Source organism: Coenobita brevimanus, chromosome 78 (genome assembly GCF_032717465.1).
Source record: "Coenobita brevimanus isolate Jiangsu-jjx chromosome 78, ASM3271746v2, whole genome shotgun sequence".
NCBI classification, from domain to species: domain Eukaryota; kingdom Metazoa; phylum Arthropoda; class Malacostraca; order Decapoda; family Coenobitidae; genus Coenobita; species Coenobita brevimanus.
In genome coordinates this window covers 40,942,935-40,963,044 of record NC_137031.1, presented here as the reverse complement: position 1 = coordinate 40,963,044, position 20,110 = coordinate 40,942,935, and the positions used below count along the sequence as shown (strand labels likewise).

At 39.7% G+C, this 20,110-nt stretch overlaps 1 protein-coding gene across 1 annotated transcript in view; it reads left to right on the top strand.

Moving 5' to 3' along the window:
• The first annotated feature begins 3,128 nt into the window (after nt 1-3,128).
• The window catches only part of LOC145408605 (nucleolar pre-ribosomal-associated protein 1), a 56,726-nt gene continuing 39,744 nt past the window's right edge, over nt 3,129-20,110 (top strand). Inside the window, exons 1-5 of the mRNA XM_080279292.1 lie at nt 3,129-3,258; nt 7,484-7,658; nt 8,495-8,640; nt 11,482-11,682; nt 14,523-17,204. Of these exons, the coding sequence (XP_080135418.1) occupies nt 3,207-3,258; nt 7,484-7,658; nt 8,495-8,640; nt 11,482-11,682; nt 14,523-17,204 (3,256 nt within the window). The 5' untranslated portion in view covers nt 3,129-3,206. The remainder of the gene's footprint in view (nt 3,259-7,483; nt 7,659-8,494; nt 8,641-11,481; nt 11,683-14,522; nt 17,205-20,110) is intronic.

Here is a 20,110-nt window from a genome sequence, read left to right as displayed (position 1 = left end):
GGACTAGAGTGTATTGGTGCCATGATGAGGAGAGGTAGACTGAGGTGGTTTGGGCATGTGGAAAGGATGGGAGATGATAATTGGGTGCAGAATGTGAGAAGCATTAATATTAGGGGTGGGGTTGCGGGGTAGCCTGAAAAAAGACCTAGGACAAGGTCATTAAATGTGACCTCATGGTTAAGGGACTGAACAAGGAGGCTGCCAGAGATCGAACAGCATGGAGAGCCGCCATTAGTTGATCAAGGGGGATGCATGCAAGCATGTTGGAACCATCAAAAACGAAATGAAATGACTTCTTGCGTTTACCATACATCATTTTCATACTCTCTGGATTCTGCCTTATTATTAGGTAATAGATGTAGGTAGGAGTTATGATGTTGCTGACAATTAATCAGACACATTCTATGTCATCCCATTTTCCTGCATTCTCCCCACATCTATACCACCTACGTTTTCCTTCATCTGCTCAACCATACCACAAAGCACATCTACTGGTACGTTTTCTTTGGTACCTAGTCATTGCAAAATCCACCTACCATTCACCTCATTTACAATTCCTACTTCAATTGTTCCAGTACTCAAAGTGTGCCAAGATATTATGGTTATACTGTATAATACTTATGTACTGTCTACTTAGCAAAAGGACTGAAAGTAGGGTGGTGAAAAAGGAATACTGTATGTGTGACTAAAGGTGGGAAAGGTCATTGTAGGCCACCTCAGTGTATTTCTGTGTATTTTGTAACACAATACAATGCTGTTAGAGACTCTCATCTCTTTGTAAAGTTACTTTCATGTCAAGCTGCAGAAAAGACAGCTAAAAATAAACAAAAATGCACTTACTCTAAAGAGTCTAACTGAAATTAGTGCATTGTGATCATAATTAATACCAGTACTAAAAATGGAGGGGTTGTGTGGATCATGCATCAGAAGTAAGGAAAAGGAAAAATGCTGGCACAGTGATTTATTATTTCTTTATATCACCGTCTCAAAACAAAAGTATAGGCTACAAGCATGTAGGACCAACTAAACTGGTAGATTTATTGTTCCCATGCATGTCAGTCAACATTACTGCAAGGTAGCATAGCCCTAGGCCCCTATGGAGCAAATTAAGATTGGAAAATGAAAGATATATAAATAGGGATGAAATGGAGAACGCAATATGGAGTTTCTGATTTGATTTTGGACTAACAAACCACACAAACAGATAGTGCTGCACTGTGCAACCATCAGCAAATTTTATCCACATTAAAACAAACCTGCATACAGTCTTCAGAGGCATATCCAGAGGTAGGTATGCTCTTCCATTTTTCAGCTGTGCTATATTTTTCTTGGCTGTAATTGGAAAAAATTCTTTTCCATTTGTTAGTACTGCTATATCACACAACCATTACTAATACACGTATAAACAATTAATGAATTAAATTTTATGCTTATTCTTATGTTCCCTCTTGTACAATGTTGTTCATGACTGTGAAACATAATTACCGGTACCACTTACCAGGTATGTTAAATGTACAGTACACAATTTTTTGTTACGTACCTGTAAAGTTATTAACCTGTGGATTGCACACTTTTTTTTTTTTTTTAATCCTACCCTGTGGTGCAAAAAATGAAAAATAAATAAAAAAATAAGTCTTTATTATAAACATGAAGATAAACATCAAGGGCGCCATCATAAAAAAAAAAAAAAAAAAAAAAAATCTGCGTAGTGCCATACGTAAGTTTCCATAAGGGAGTAGTGAAAAGGAGTAGTTAGCAGTGATGCATGGCCACTGGAAAGCTAGCACAGCCTGAGCTGTGGCTTGCAACATGACACTTCTCAGCCTGAGCTATGGTTCACAATCCACAGGTTTAGTAGGTCACCACCTGGTTAAGCTTTTCACTTTTTTAATAGTTTGCATTTTATTTTTGTTTCCATATTTTCTTTTAACAGATGATGACTGTCTTCTGATATTTTCCCTATTTTACTCCTCTCATATGCATTCTTTCCTCTCATATGCATTCTTTCTTGTGCATTATGGCAGAGGGGTTCCAGGAAACCCTTAGTACAGGCCTATCACCAAAGTAACAGTAATTAACTACTGTAGGGTTGAAGTACACCTAGGTTAGGTCAAACTGCGTCTTGGAGACATCAATGTTAGGTAGTGTGGCTCAGCTGGGTTGCAGTATTAACTGTACCGTAAGACAACATACAAAGAAAAACAAACTAGAAAAATCAAGGAATCAATAATATTATAACAAAAAAAATACATCATTAATAACAGAAACATTAAAAAGACAAAACTTGGCTCAAAATTTATATCAAGTACTGACTCACAAGTTCACATACAGTATTATGACTACCTTAGACCTGTTTGCAGTGGCACAAGGTTCTGAACTAGGTTCCTCCTGAAACCTCAGAAGTGTCTAGTCCTGTATGTCAATTCATGAAAAAAGGGGGACAGCAGGTGGGAAGGCGGCTGAAATATGGTCCTTCCCAGCCCAGTATTTGCAGACAAGCCTGATTCAAGCTGTTACCTTGAAGACAAAAATGAATTGGTACCATATTGTGGAGTTTTCACAAATCTTACCACTCGTCAGCCGACAGCCTTACCTGTATTACTCTCATTCCAGCAGATCCAATACGTATACGGTAGCACAAGAGACGATGAAATGTAGCAGAATACAAATATAAACATTAGTAGTGTCGAGTTGGCAAGCGAAACACGTCAAATTCTGCCGTGTTCGTTCTTCTGTAGTAATTCCCTTTTTATTTGCGTTGCGTGAGAGTAAGGTCTGTGTACGGGAACATAAAAATGATTTTAAGTAAATGGTAAGTAAATACTCTGCAATATCGCCTTTTTTCGAGGTTTGTTTAATTTGCTACAGATACGAACTACAAAAATTCCTAAGTCATTCTACAGAGATTCGACGGCAGAGTTTAGTAAACAATAATGGTGTGATTCTAATATCACACCTTTTTTGCCGATTACTATTTTGACTCAAGAAATTCAGATTATCAAAAGAAATAATAGAAATATTTTTAATGGATAGGTTTAATTTGTGAATATTGATAAGTTCATTTTGTAATTTTATGTTTTGGATGTCTTTGATTTAACAAAATACAATCGGTTGCTAACGTCGGTCAACCTTGGTCGGCGTGGTGTCATTGGTGTGCACGAGGGGCATTAATAGTGATTAAAGGAAGATATTGCCAGTGATGAACAATGAAAGTAGATGAGCTTTTGCAGGAGTTGGGCGGGAGTGACCCCATTCCAGGTACTGTATGAACTACAGATGTTTAACGTTTAGATACAGAAGGGAAATTGCCACAGATCCTTGTTGCTCGGGCATACGGTTGTAGTCTTGTCAGTAAAATCCACAGGTTCGCTGTTGATCTGTATAGATCCTATTGCCCGCTTCCATTTACAGCTGTACCAGGTACTTATCATACCGGTAAATTTTTAGAAGTAACCAACGTTTTCTTTTATTATTTTTTTTATGGTTTCCAATGCAAAATACTGTGCTTTAATTAGTTTTGACCCTCATTTTGGGGGGAAAATCCCCCTTTTGGAATTTTGAGTAAGATTTCCCAAAGTGGGTTTATCCCCCAAAATCAAGATCAAGATTAATTAAAAATACACTATTTTGCATTAAACTAACCCAAACTAACCTAACCTAACCTAACCTAGGCCTGATCTAGAGCCTGACATAGACCGAATGCACACGCCTGCACCAGCCAATATGGCGCAACATTCATCCGTTACTGAGCGACAGCCTAACCTAAGTCACTATATGACTATCCCTACAAAATTTGCTCCCCCAACTGAAACTAGGCTTAAAGGGTAAGTCTTAGTTAGAATAGTTCAGGGACGTAATATAATGAAAATTGGTAACGTTGGTTACTTCTAAAGTTATACCATCATACCTTCCCTTAAAAATATTTATTGAGGGAGCACTCACTAGGTACAACTCTGGGAGTCTGTTCCAGTGATTAATGTGAGCAAATGCTTCCGGTTTGTGATTTACCGAATTGCTTTTTGTACAGCTGTTTTGAGTTCCCTTGCATATTGGTGTCTGTCCTTTGAAAGAAGTCCAAATTATTTATGTTTTCATGTTCTTCCAGTAGCTTATAGAATTCAGTCATGGCTGCTTGTCATACTGTATACGCTTTGAGAATTTTAAGACGTTGTTCCTAGATAAGGTGTCTGAGATGTGGGATTGTCCTAGTGGCTTATCGTTGGACTTTGTTTGTGTTTCCTTTTTGTTGGGGAGACCATACTTGAATGGCATACCGTAGTACATAGCTACTGTAACTTTAAGACAAGCAGTAAATGCCATTAAAACTTAACAAATATTATAGAAGTTAGATCCAAAACTAGTTGTAGGGTATACATACGTTGTATTTGCCTAGTCCTGTTTCTTTAGCTGTGTTCTTTGTCTTGAATCCACCTGTCTTCTTAAAAATTCAGTATTACTTAGTGAAACACCTATCCAACATGGGACTCTCCCTTATTTAACAAGCAGTTTACAAAGGTCATTTTGGGTTTCTTGAGTCTTGCTTCCATTGCTGTGGCTCAAACCTCTTCCCTCAGGGCACTAACTGGAGTTTGCTTGGATGCACCTCTTCCATGCATTTGTGTTAATATATCCCATTCTCTGTTTTAAAGGAGTCATAAGCGGTGGTGATCATCATCCACTCACTTGATGTAGTGCTGCATATATCATCCTTCCCCTTTCTCGGTCTGTCTTTGTCTGACCTCCTCTTTTCCTTATCATCCCTCTCCTTCCTGCCACTTTTTATTATTCATCTTTCCACTTTAGGTGGCTCTACACTGAGTGACGAGACTGATGGTTTCTTGTAACCCAGGAAACCATGTTCAGCACTGGGTGGTTAGGCTTTCATCTAACCAAATTACAGGGTGATGTAGACCCTGCTATGGTGCCCCTGTTGACTGGATTGAGAGACGTGAATGCCTTGTCCATCCAGGAACCAAACCATCACACCATTCCCCCTCATCTCGCCAAAGCAAGGCGTTGTGAGCCACAAGAGAGCATCAATTCATTGCACGGGACAGCCTTGCATGGCAGCTGTTTACCTTCATTTAATGGGTGTGCACAGCCAGACAGACTGGGGTTGATCAATAGCAACAACTACAAGTATTTTAAAGGTTTCTATCATGATATCTCCACTGGATATATAGTATATGATAGTTTGGGCAAATTAAACATTTTGAGCCTCCATTGTAGATTTTTCTCTCTCCACTCATTGTAATCTCTTAGACAAACCTTAATGCACCTAGCTGTAGCTACCAGGTATTATGGTTCTGAATACTGCATTTTCTCCCTTTCGTACATTTTGTAAGTATCTTCATAAGTTGAGAAAACATGAGCTTTATAGGGTACTTTGGTAAGCAATATCCATACTTTTCCAAAAGGTCTTTCCAGTTACCATTTTGTTAAATCTCTCCTATAGTCTGACAGATCGAAACGTAGGGTTTTGGTGGAGTCACCCCCTCCCTGCACTGTTGCCACGTTTCCGAGCTGACCTCTCCATCAGCGATGACCTTGACACTGTTTCCCTCTTGTGATCTCCGTTTTTCTAATACCCCCTATACCCCTGCCACCAACACCCCCTATACCCCTACCCCCAACAACACCCCCATCAACAACACCCGCTATACCTCCACCACCAACACCTCCTATAAATATAGACCCCCACCATCAACACCTGTATAATAATTAGCCGTTGATAATTGCTATACTTTTATTGAGAGCATACATTCTACCCTATTGCTCAAACTCCCTAATCTTACAATCCCATCTGTCTTAATCCTTCCCACTGCCTTCGTTCCTAAATCCCTTAATTGATCTATTTTTAACCTAAGTGTCCCCACACCTTTTAAACGATTTACCTCTCTGTCACTATTCTCCACCATATGTATCAACTTGTATTATATTGTGTATAGAACTTTCATACTGTATGCTGTACTACTGTATAATGTATAAGAATACCCACTGTTTAGTGGAAATAAAGTTTTATTATTATTATTATTATTATTATTATTATTTCTCTCTCTCTCTCTCTCTCTCTCTCTCTCTCTCTCTCTCTCGCTAGATTTTGTTATGTGTCATCCATGGTTTTTTACTTCCATTTTTATGTATGGATTATAATTTTGACTTTATTTCCGCACCACCCTTGAGGTAAAAGTCACGGCGCGTTTTTTTTATAGAGGTTTCCCCAATAGGCCTAAATCCTGTAGGGGTTGGTGACCTCCCACAGCGTACACACAAACACGTGTCGCGTGAGTGCTGCCACCCCAGAGCTGTTTGATATATTTATTTTAATTATGAAAGGATCGCCTCTTCCCACTTTTATCCCTTCAAATTTTCTTGCAATTATACTTGCTAAATTAATTAGCAATGTTAGAAGTGTTGGGGAAGTAAATAATAATTAGAATATTTTTAGAGCAACACTGCCAAATTTTTATGCCACGTTTCTCTATTATCGTATAATATAGTATGCAGAATAGTTTTATTCTTCCTTGATACATGTCAGCACTTTCATTACAGTTATATTAGTATGAGTTATGTTTATGTATCATTCCTACTACACAAACCACAGGCGTTATACATCGTAGGGTTAGGAAACATGGCAATAGTGTAGGGAGGGGGTGACTCCACCCAAACCCTATGTTATGAGGAGGAACACTATAGTACAGTGGTATAGGGTACCAGTATGTCTTCTTCTTTCCCCCCCCCCCCCACAGCATTGACTACCACTCATAGAAGTAGTAGCTATACTATATTTTATTAGTTACATCAGTATGCATTGTTTTCTCTGTCTGTATATATAGTCTTATCACAGTTCTTTGATCTTATTGCTTTAATGTTTCTCTCTGCTTCCCATACAGTACTTAAATATAATGATGACCTCATATACAGTTTATCCCACTTGCATTGTTTATTTATGTTAGTTTTCTGTTTCCAGGTTTTATTTATGTTTTGTCTCCAGTACATGTATGTGGCAGTTCTGTAATTTCAGTTCCTTTTGGGTGGGCTTTATATTGTTTCATAGTTTTTATTAACCAATCCTCCTCTTCTTACTGAGCCTTTGTAAAGTGTATTGCAGAGGTATTTAGTGGTTTCATTCAGTGCAGTACCTGATAGTTAATGCTTTTTTCCACTCATCCTTCTGTACATCCTGACACCACATGTTTTATTGCATTATTATTTTCTGTACTGCACACAGCTCTAAGGAGTTTCATATTTAGGACATGCAGAATTTCTGTAATGTTGCTAATGCTTATTTTTTCAGTACATCTGTATATTTTGCAGTATGAAGAGGGTATATGAATAATCTACACTGCATCTAGCCTTCATATTTTAATCATATGTTTTGTATTCTCAGTTTCTGTAAGGTGTAAACCATTTGCATAATAAAATCTAAAGGCAGCGCTGTACAGTATTCCATGTGAAGTAATGTGGTTCATCATTTTAACAGCATTAGAAAAGTTCAATGCCTATGTGGAAGAGAGTAGCAATGCACAGGGGATCATCAATGGTTTGGTTCTTGCATCAGACAGCTGCAATGAGATTCTTAACCTTCTGATGACGGAGAAGCGTACATCGTCAGAAGTAGCTGCAATATTCTCAACTCTCAGCCATGTCTTAATCAAGTAAGTTTACAGTATCACCCTATGTACTCTGCCAAGCAGAAGCCTCAGCCATCTTGCCGACTGACAATATCATGTTTATTATCAAAGTTTGGGCTCCTCCATGCTGTTATATCTGAACTGGAATTCACTGCATGTGAGCTCTCTAATCTGTAGTCATTTGTATTCCTTAGCTGTAAATTGTGTCTCAGCACCTCATTGTATGTTATCCTGGAACATCTCAATTTTCTTCCATTAACGTTCATATTTGTAAATGTCTGTGTATAGTTATATTTTTGGAGTCACTGTTTGACCAAACACTCTTGGCCTTCTTGCAATATCTCATCATAACCCATCTGGATGAAGAAAATCTCAAGTATACATAGTCATCATGTGGAGGTGTAGGGGGACTACTGGGCCTCGGAATGGGTCACTGCCCCCGAGAAATAGGCCCTGCAGCCTTTGCCCAGAGTCGGACACGTTAAAAAAAAAAAAAAAAAAAAAAAAAAAAAAAAAAAAATCATTATATGTCAAGGATGCGTTTCAAAATTCAGAACATTTTCCATGAATTTGGTGCTCCCAAATTGTGAAACCGGAAGTTAGCTTTATAGTTCAGTTGATTTTAGAGTGGAGCTGTATCTGTAATTTGACAATATTTCTGTAATTTGCAGAAGGGATAACAGTAAAAAAGAACTATTTAAAAGGTGACAGAATAAGGACTTGCAGTATTTATATGTATTTGTATAGCTTAATTTCCCCTGCAGTATTTATATGTATTTGTATAGCTTAATTTCCTCTGCCAGCTAAAAAGTAAATTTGTTTGTTATCACTGTTTCCCATGTTTAATGTTTGATTTGCAGCATAGCAAGTGAACTGAGGGAACACATCAGTATAGGTCTGCACATCACTCGCCAACTGCTGCACAACCATGAGGCTCATATCTACAGATTCCTTCTCCCAACCAACACGAACAAGAACACTAAAGCTGTCCTGCGTTGTATCACAGGTGATTATTGTATAGATGAAGCACATAATGGTAGGCGGGGTCGCTCACCATCCACTCCCACGATGTAGTGCTGCTCTCGGGTGTCTGCCCTTTCCTCTCCTCCATTCTTTCCTTCCTCCTCCTTCTGTCTTTCTTTACTTCGTTCTTTCCTCGTTCTTCTGCTAACGGATGACATAACACTCCCTCTCTTGTCTTTCCTTCATTCTTTCCTCTTTCTTCTGCCTGAGGGTGACTGTACACTGAGTGACAAGCCGAATGGTTTCCTGTACACCAGGAAACTCTTTACTATGCTGGGTGGTAACCATATAACCATATTATGGCACCTGGTGGTATAGTGGGTAATTGTGATTCTCCAGTTGGATTGAGCCAGTGAAGGTTTATATCCAAGGGGTGGTTGGGGTTATTGCTCATGTAATGCCTCTCAGGGATGAGTGAGGCTGGTCACTCTCATCTTAAATGTCAGGATCAACTTGCCTAACCCTGGGCTCCTATGCTTCTCATGGGGCAACATAGGATTGGATGATGGATGGATGAAGCACATATGTGTGTGTGTGTGTGTGTTTGTTATGCTTGTGAGGTGGAGTCAGGATTTCAGGGGCGTGAATGGTGAGTGAATGGGTGTGTGGCCCATTTCATTGGGCATGCTTGTCTTGAGTCCTTCATGTATCTTGTTTTTCACTTTTCTTTCTGGATCACACCTCACCCCATCTTTGGTTGTGAAGATGAGGCCAGGATGATAATGATGATGATGATAATGATGATAATGATGATTCCTCCTCCTCATTTTATGCAGCAGGTATGCTGCTGTTACTCATCCCATTTCTGTCCACTGATGTCACTTACATACTTAGCTGGTCAACTCTGAAATGGCCTACCATAGGCTGTGCAACAGGTCCACCATAGGCTGTGCCTCTTTATACCAACAGATCTACCATAAGCCGTGCCTCATTATTCCAGCAGGTTATTTTGCAAGTTCTGTATCTAGTGATCTCAAACTGAGTTTTGCTCGATATTGATTCATATCTGTGTTTTAACTTGAAGACAGTTTTTCTTTCATTTGATTCTTCTTTTGGAAGCAATGAATCAGCTGAACATGAATAAGTCAGCTGGATTAGATGGAAATAGCAGAGAAATGTCTAGGAAAAGGCAAAGAAAGTAGCTGTGTAAACCGGGAAGGTACCAGAAGCCTCTTTCTCCACCCAGCATTATACAAGAACACATATGATAGATACCACAGCCAGCCGAATGACATCCATGCTTCACAAGACATTCATTCCACTGAAGCTGTCTCTCCAAAAGAAACACAAGTTCATTTAACCAGACTGTGATGTGGCTAGCACGCTTCTCATCTTCCAATACAAAACACAGCTCATAAATGATCCACTATGCCATCATTATATTGCAGTCCCTCACATAACACATTTACTTGTCTAATACACCGTTGCACTTAACATCTCAAAGGCTTTTGATCAAGTCTGGCATAAATCTTTAATTTCCAAACTACCCCTCTTACGGTTTCTATCCTTCTATCTGTGCCTTCATCTCTAGCTTCCTTTCTGGTCGTTCTATAGCCGCTGTTGTAGACGGCCATTGTTCTTCTCCTAGATCTATTAACAGTGATGTTCCTCAGGGCTCTGTCCTATCACCAACTCTCTTCCTTTTATTCATCAATGACCTTCTAAGCTGTACATCTGACCCTCTCCACTCATACGCTGATGACTACACCCTTCACCTTTCCATTCGATTCCCACAACATCCATCTCAGCAGTTACTTCAGCAAACAAGGGATGAGGCTATGGCACACCTAATGTCTGACTTGGCTTGTATCTCTGACTGGGGTAAAAATAATCTGGTTGTTTTTAATGCATCAAAGACTCAATTTTTGCACCTGTCAACCTGACAAAATCTTCAACAGGTATACCCACTAATGTTTAATAATATTCAGCTAAAGCCTGCATCATCGTTGACCGTGCTTGGGGTTTCATTTACTCGAGACTTATCTTGGAAATATCATATTACATCTCTTGTAAAATCTGCTTCCAAGAGATTGGGTGTGCTAAGCCGACTCCATTTCTTCTTTACCCCTGCACAATTGTTGACTCTATACAGGGGTTTTATCCGCCCCTTCGTGGAGTACAACTCTTATGTGTGGGGAGGCTCCCCACACACAGCTCTTCTCGATAGGGTGGAGTCAAAGGCTTTACGTCTCATTAACTCTCCCCCTCATACTAACTCCCTTCAACCTCTGTCTCTTCGCCGCACTGTTGCATCTTTATCTCTTTTCTATCGCTACTTCAGTGGTCACTGTTCCTCTGAACTGTCTGCATGCATTCCTCCACCTCTATGACGGTTGCTACACACCCGTCTAGCAGCAAACTCTCACCCCTTTTCTGTCCAACTCTCTAATGCAAGAGTTAACCATTACTCCCAGTCCTTCATTTATGCAACAGGTCAACTCTGGAACTGTCTCCCTCTGTCTGTATTTCCTGCTTCCTATGATCTCCAGTCTTTCAAACGCAGTGTGTCCAGGCATCTCGAAATGAATGGATCTTGAATTTAGCTCTCTCTTGTATTTTGTTTTTTTCTTGGAAGGAACAGTATGTGGGCTCGTTGCCTTTGTTTCCTTCTTCCTCACGTTAAAAAAAAAAAGAAAAAAAAAATCTTACATCACAAGTAAATATTCAGTTTAACTGCAACAGAACATCTCTTGGACCAACCAGCTGAAATGGCTCTATTACCTACAGTCCTCTAGGTCCACATCCAGATGAGCCTGAGGCGACAGGAACAATGTAATAAAATTTTCCAGCAGCATAAAATTCATGACTTATTGTGTGCTTTCAGGTATGGTGCTTCTTGGAGGGGAGGCAGCTAATGAAGTGTTGGTGACATTAAACTGGAGCCAGATCAACATCTCACTCATTGCCAACCGTCAGAGTGTGAAAGATGTGTGGGACGTTCGTGCCTGGTGCATTTACATGATGCTGGCTTTCCTTAACTCAACAGAAGAGCCTCATATCATCCAGCAATTTTTACTAAAAAAAGGTCAGTATTTTGATATGAGCAACAAGGACTCTTGCTACTCATGTATATTTGTCCATTGCCTGATATCATGTTCCAGTATTGTGTCTGGTGTTATTTTAGAGTGGTATAAATATAGGTAAAAGATTGGTATTATCCACCATCCCTTGGAAATAGTGCCATGAGAGTGAAATGGTGTCAAAATCGTAGTAGCTGGCCCTGTCACATCCAGCTTTGCATCCTACATATGCATTCAGAACACCCATAGCTGCAGTACTGTTTTCATAATGATATGTATAAGGTACACACGATCACTAATTTCTGCTCAGGGATGCCCCCTTTGTACCACCATATACCCAGGGAAGACGGGAGGGGGGGACGAAATGAGCTCCACCTGCCTCTATCCCAGCTCCCAACCTTCCCCCATACCCCTACCCCTCCCAGCCCCCTACTTGTCATTCTTAACTGGCAGTTACATCTCAAGCTAAGCTCATACTTTACACTCAGAGTCACATTACTAATACACTAATATAAAACACTAGGATATGTATCCATCCATCCAACATCCAATCCTATGTTGTCCCATGAGGAGCATAGGGGCCTGGGGCTAGGCAGTTGGTCCTGACATTTAAGATGAGAGTGACCAACCTCACTCATCCCTGAGTGGCATTACATGAGCAATAAGCCCCAACCACCCCGTGGATATAAACCTTCACCGGCTCAATCCGATTGGAGCACAATAATTACCCACTAAACCACCAGGCGCCAAAATTTGGTTATATGGTTACCACCCGCGTAGTAAATGGTTTCCTGATGTACAGGAAACCATTTGGCTTGTCACTCAGTGTAGAGTCACCCATAGGCAGAAGGAAGAGGAAAGAATGAAGGAATGAAAGACAGAAGAGGGAGTGTAAAGTCACCTGTAGGCAGAAGGACAAGGAAAGAATGAAGGAAAGAAAGATAGAAGAAGATGGAAGGAAAGAACGATGGAGGAGAGGACAGGGCAGACACCCGAGAGCAGCACTACATTGAGTGAGTGGATGGTAAGTGCCCCCACCTACCACAACTAGGATATGTAAAAAGTATATAATATGACTATTAACATGCTGCAGCAAGAAATTAATGCATTATAACATTGACAGTAAAGCAAAAACGTTAACAACGGCCATCCCAGGCCTCATGTGTTGGGTGTTTACATGCTTCCGTGTCTATGCCTGTGTATTTGATTGTGTTTATGTCTATGCATCCGTGTCTGTGCCTGCGTGTTTGGGCGTGTTTGTGTCTATTTTTCAGTGTGTGTGTGTGTGTGTTTTTGCAAAGCAGTGCACCCAACACAGGAGGCCTGAGGTGGCCATTGTTAACGTTTTTGTTTTACTGTCAACATCATAATGTATTAATTTCTTGCTGCAACATGTCGATAGTTATATTCTTTTGATATATCCTAATGTTCTTTGTTTGTATTAGTAGTGGTTCCAAGAGTGTTAAGCATGAAATCAGCTTGAGATGTAATTGCTAGCTAAGAATGACAGGTGGGGTTTGGGTTTGGGTAGGGGTATGGGGGATGGTCAGGAGCTGGGGTAGTGGCGGGTGGAGCTCGTTTTGTCCCTCCTTCCCCTCTTCCCTGGGTATTCTGAGGTAGGAAGGGGGCACCCCCAGACAGATATTAGTGAACATGAGTGTACTTCTTATTTTCCATGGAACTACCCTTTGCTTGTTGTATTTGAAATTTGTCACAAGAGGAGCTGTTATGTCTGTAGCATTTCTCTGCTTCTGGATGGCTGGGGTACCTAACCAGATCACACCAGCTGATCATTAATCAACTCTAGTATGGCCAGTTCCTGAAGAGGTTGAAAATTGTAAATATTTAGAAGAGTCTGTGTATTTTACTATGTGATTGAGTGAGTACCTCAGCTTGAGGGTTTTGAGTGTGGCCAGCTGCTTGTCTTTTGGCCGTGTTTCATTCCCATGGTGATTTTATTGATCATATGAGAAACCTTTTTTAATGAAATGGGTAGAAACAGCCTCCATCACGATATGCAAAAACAGTTTCATTTTTCATTCTTGTGGCCCCCCCCCCCATTATTATGTTCTGCTTTGGAGAGACCCCTTAGACTGCAAAAAGTGTGTAAAGACATCCTTGCATGACAGTTTATGCCATCTTTGACCTAATGGAGTAAGGTGTCAGTAATATCAGAATAGCTTCTTAGAGCAGGAGAGCTGAGTTATTTGAGTTGTGCTTGTAAAGTTCACATTCAGAAATAGGTAGAGGATTGAACAAATTATGGATGTACCAGGTAATGAAACAAAATGTAAGGAGGTGGCCTGTACATGTATGGTAATACATGGAGAGTGAAAAATTAAACCCTTTGATGGAGTAGCATCTGTTATATATGCAGCTATTTCATTTTCGTTATCTTCAAACAGTTTTATTAAGTCCATGTGAGACCTTTTGAATTGGAGAGGTGAAATGTTGTCCACATTGACTCCTTTAGAGGCCTTTTCTCCATTGAATCATCTGAAAGTAGCAAGATTAAAGAAAAAAAATGTCATCAGATTGAAGAGGTTATAAAAAACAGAGCATAGAACTGACTGATTTGAAAATGAGAAGACTGAGAATGAACTTGGCATAGCTTATGCTTAAATGTAAAAGAATTCAAGAAATACTGCATGTGATGCTGATGTTTTAATCATACTCATAATTCACTTTAGTGTTGCTGTTTCATAATTCATTTGATAGTGTAAGCAAGCACAAAATATATATTAAAGTGTTAATTACTTATGATTAGTTGCTGATAAGTTGAACATTAATAACTGAGATAGTTCCACAGTCCAAGAATAATTGTTGTAATCTCTTATCCCATCAGATGTTCTGCCTGCCATATTCCCTGGTCTTATTTGGGATCCTTGTGAACGTGTCATCAATGTCTTGAAGGTGATGCATGAATCAATATTGCTTAATCCATCCATCAGCAAGACCACGAAAGTTCATTTATTTACACCTACAACAACCAAGCCACTTCTGGACCTTTACAAATGGAGTGGACCCATGGGCAAATTTACAAAGAGTGAAAACATAGAGGAGTTGGAGAGTGAAGTTGCAAATACTGTTTCAAATGAAAGAGTTCAAATTAAAAAGGTGTTGCACAAATTTATGCTCACTCTCTGCACTTCTTACAAGCATGGCATTGTATTTCGGGAAAAAGAGCAGAAGGGACAGATCCAGTCCAATAATTGGTATGTGTATAATATCTTATCCCATATGAAGACACCTTGGAAGATATCAGAATGCAGTGAACTGATGAGCAGAGTCTTAGGTGTTTGTCCAGACCTCCTGAAGACATATTTTCCAACATTAAGAACTCTTCTCAAGCCAAGGCCAAAAAAATCTTTTATTTCTATAGTAGACATGATCTCTCAGACCATTGCATGCCAAGCTCCATGGAAAAAAATGGAAACCAAGGGAGTATCAGGTGTTTTAGCTTGTCTGGTGCCAAATCCTCTGAATCAGAATCTTTTTAAATCATTACTTGAATCACCTTATGGACAAGTCAGGCATTGTGGAATGATGTTAACATTATCCATTCTCACGAAAACAAAAGAAACTTGTGAAAATATAAAACAAAGTCATACTCTCTCTGTAGCAGTTAAAGAGGATACACGAAGGAAAGTAATAGCATCAGTATTTAGGGCTTTAATGCCAGTTAGTGCTATAGCTCATTGTTGGAACATAGCAGCAGGTATAGAATTAGTAGAGCAGAATTTTGAAGAGCACCTGGGTGATCCAGATGCTGCTGAAACTGTCTCAGTCACATCACAGTTGCTCAGCATTGCCAAGACCTTAACCATGTATGCTGAGTTACTGCCAAGCCAGACTGTGTACAAGGCAATTAAACCAGTAGAGATGTTACAGAATGTTCGTGACTATCATGATGATGAAGTTGGTAGCAGTAAAGTCAAATTTGAGCTTCAGGTTCTGTGTCTGGGTTTCTTGGCTGATAGTAAGATAAGTCAAGAGTATGTTGTGGATACTTCTCTGACTGAAGAATCTTTGGAACATATGGAAAAAAATGTCTTGTACCAATTGATTAGGACTTATGCAGAATCAAAGCAACACTCTTCAGAGAATGGAGATGCGACATTGATGCTGTCAGTAACAGAAACATGTCAGAGCAATTTGTCTAGTGCACTTGCCAAAACTGGATTGGCTGCTCATTATGATGGCAATATTAAATTTTGGTTGAGACATATTTTGAAAACCAATGTAGTCAAGCTTTCCTCCTTTTTAACTAGAGTAATCCAGAAGACTGTTGCATCTCTTAGCCAGTATACTGATATGCTTGTTGAAATTGGATCTAAAGCAACTCGTGACTTAAATTCCAGTACCATTGTAGAAACTGAGTCTGTTTTGACGGCAATAGAAACCTTGGAAATTGTTGACAACGAAGATGTGTCTCAGCATGCAGTGTCTCTGCCATTCTCCCGACTGGTTTTTGGTGCATTGGAATTACTGCATAGCAACCCCGACCCAGAATATGTTGACTATTTTTCTTCTGTGATGAATGATTATCTTTATTCCTTGAGTGATCCTGGTGTACTTGTTGATATTCTCTTGAAAGAAGAATCAGTTACCTCCTCAGATCTGAAGGCATATCTCAGATGCTGGGTTAAGAAAAAGTACAAACAAAGTAAGGACAATGTACAGTTGTCTGATGGTGTTGGTCTCTCACATATAATCAGATATCTCTTCATGACTCATGACTGGGCCACAGTAGAGAAATTACTAGAAGGCAACAAGCTTTTGGATGTGTTGGACAAAGCGGACCTGGACCTTGTTATCACACAGCTTTTAATTTATTTATGCTTACAGTTGAACTCAGAAAAGACTGGAATGAAGGAGCTAAGCCCAGAAAAGAAAGGAGCAAAAATGGTGAAGAAGTATACACATCTCCTGAGACGACTTTATGAATCTCTCAGTGAAGATAGTGATAAAAAATATGCTGAATGTGTTCTCCAGATGGTTTTGGAACACCCCAGGATATTAGCTTCATATCAGCCTTTCTGTAACAAACAGTCATCAGTCACTGAACTGACACAAGAGTTCATTGATTTAGCCTTAAGGAAACATAGTACATTTGCACCAAATACCTATCCCTATTTCAAAACTCTGGTTCAAAATCTTCAGAGTCCTTCAAGTAGAAGGGATGGTATCGATGTGTACAGTCCATTTGCACCATTTCTCTCTTCAAAGGACACAGTTATTAGTTATGAAGATCTGCAGAATTTATTTATGATCTGTCTTGAGGCCCTGTGTTTACATCAGCCGTCTCATAGCACCTTGATTCATGAAGTAATACAGCTAATCCAGAAAACAACAAGTGCCAAGAGAGTACTAAGTTCTCAGTCAGCACAGTTTGCCATTGCCAAGTTCTTGGAGTTTGGAAGCTCAGCAGAAAAAAAGAATCCACAGTTGGAGAAGATAATGTATGACTTTGAAAAGCTTTTGATACAAGTTATGGATTCTGGAAAGAGTGAACAGCTTTCACCTGGTAAGTGATAAAGAAGTAATTATTTTGGCATATACCTTACTGAACAGTGATTATTGAAACATAACTAGCACTATTATATATGCATGGTATTTGTTTTATTAAGGTGCATGAACTAAGTAAGTCTGACCATTATGCCATATACAGAGTATTAGTATTATATCTGGATATTGCTTTGATTGGCATTTATCAGTATTAGTTGTGTGGCCCATTTCACTAGGCATGCTCTTTGATAGTTTTCCTACTACTGTGTTTTCTCTTTTGTTGCTGGTTCTCTTACCACCCCATCTGTTTTGATAGATTCTCTAAAATATTTTAACTGTAACATTGTCCAGATTATTGTCCCTTTGCAGCCTATTTCACATAGTTCAGTGGCAGAATGAGACAGTGCTATGGCTCTGCATCCATTCCATAGCACCTGTTCATTACTAGCATTATATTCTACTGTTAATCTAATGTTAATCTGTTTTCTTCTTCATCATCATCATCATCCAGACCTCCTTTCCCACCCTAGGTCAGGGTGAGGAGTAGCAACGTCCAGACAGCCTAAGTTTGCCCAGGCCAATGAGCCATGCTTCCATTCACTCATTATTCAAGTCCCCAGAATCCTAGCTCTATCTGATACGCCAAAAACTTTCACCACATTCTGTAGCTTCACATAAACGTATGCGATAGTGCCAGCCCAGACACTGTCACGTTAAAAAGAGGTGCCATATCACTGATCATGCACTTCTCACAACATTCATCCATCCAGCTCGATCTCTTGTCAGTTCCCTAGCCTCACCGAGTTCCATACCTCTCTTCCTCACACATTTATCCACCATATCCCTCCACTTTTCCTTCGCCTACTGTGCCTCCTCCCTCCTTCAAATTCACTCAGATATACCTTTTTCACCACTCTGTTGCTATCCACTCTCTCCACATGACCATATCATCTCAGTACACTCTCGTCAGATTTGGTGTCCACAGACTTCCTCACTCCGCATCTTTCACGAATCATATTATTTCATATCCTATCCACTCTCTGTACTCCACATTCATTCCTCAGCAGTCCCATCCCCACTACTGTCACTCTTGACTTCATTTTCATGCCACATCATAGTCTTACATCCATATGTTAAAACTGGCACTAACACTCCTTCATGTAAGTCTCGTGCAGCCGCAACTCTCAAACCTCTGTTTTTTATCAAGGCCTTCATAGCACCCGCTACTTTCCTTCCTTGTGTCACTCTACTTTCCACATCATTTGCACATTTTCCTCTCTTTTTTTATATGACTATACCCAAGTATTTAAACTCTCACCAATTCCAGTCTCTCTCCATGCACTGTAACATCACACTGGGAGTGACCTTTTCTGTCAGTTACCATCACTTTATTCCTTTTTACATTTACTCTCAAGGTGCAACGCTCACAGACATCAGCAAAACTCTGCACTAGTCTACCAATTTTTTGTCTGGTACTGTATTTACAAGTAGCACTGCATCATCAGCATACAACAGATTTGATAAATTCCATCATTACCATTCATTTCCAATGCCATCCCTCTCTCCATTACTTGTGTTTTTACTTCTCATCACCCCATCCATATATATATATATATATATATATATATATATATATATATTGAATAACCATGGGAACATCACACAACCTTGTTGCACGCCCACATTGATTGTGAACCATTCACTTAGATGCCCATTTACCCATACACATGCCTCACCACCATCATTAAAACTCTTGATGGCACCTAACAGCTTGCCATCTACAATGTACATGTGCAAAACCTTCCACAATCCTTCTCTGTCTACTTGTTGTATGCTTTTTCCAGATCCATGAATACCATAAACATCTTATAGTTCTTTTCAGAAGCCTTCTCCACTATCTGTCTTACTGCAGATATTTGATCTACACATCCCCTGCTACTCCTAAAGCCACCCTGTTCATCACTCACTAGGACTTCTGATATCTCTCTTATTTTCTCGGTAATAATTTTTCCATATACTTTCCCTACAACACCCAATAAACTTATGCCACGATAATTAATTCTTGCATTCACTTCACTCTCCATTATTTTTGTACAGGGGTACACTCACAGCCTTTTTCCATTCTGTTGGCACAGTTTCACTCATCTATGCCTTCTTACATATCTCCGACAAGCACTTCATTCCCGTTGCCACTACACTTAATCATCTCAGCATACACCTCATCAGCTCCAGCTACTTTCCCATTTTTCAGCTGCTTCACAGTTCTTCACCTGTGCGAGTGTCACATTTCCAGGCACTGCATTCCTTCTCTCCACACTTCCAAAACCAATCATGTTAACAGTTGCTTTGCTTTCTCCATTTGCATTCACCAGACTGAAAATACCTGTATTCTTTCCATCTGGTCCTTCATCCTTGTGGGTTAATTCTACCACTTACATCCTTCACACTTTCACATTTCTTTCTGCTGTCACTTGTACATTTCCGCACCTCTTTCCAGAATAACTTCCTATTTTCAGAGTAATTTGCATTCATTTTTCTTCCTAGATCATCAATTACCTCTTTTTTTTTCCTTCTTCAGCTTCTTGCTCTCAGTATATTCAGTTCTTATTTCAGTTGAACCCTTTTCTTGTAACCACTCTAGCCACTTCTTCCTCTTTGCCTCCACTGCTCCTTAACCTCTTCATCCCACCATGCCTTACCTTTCTTCATTGTTACTCTTGCCACATCACACACCGCTTTAGCATTCCTAATGAAGTAATCCCTCCCCCCCACACCTTTTTTTATGCAAGGAAGAAGGAACCAAAGGCCAGGAGCCTGTAAATTGTTCCCTCCAATGAAGAAAAAAAAAAAAAAGATAAAAGATCCCAGTTCAAGAACTGTTCATTTGGAGATGCCTGGACACACTGTATTTGAAACACTGGAGAT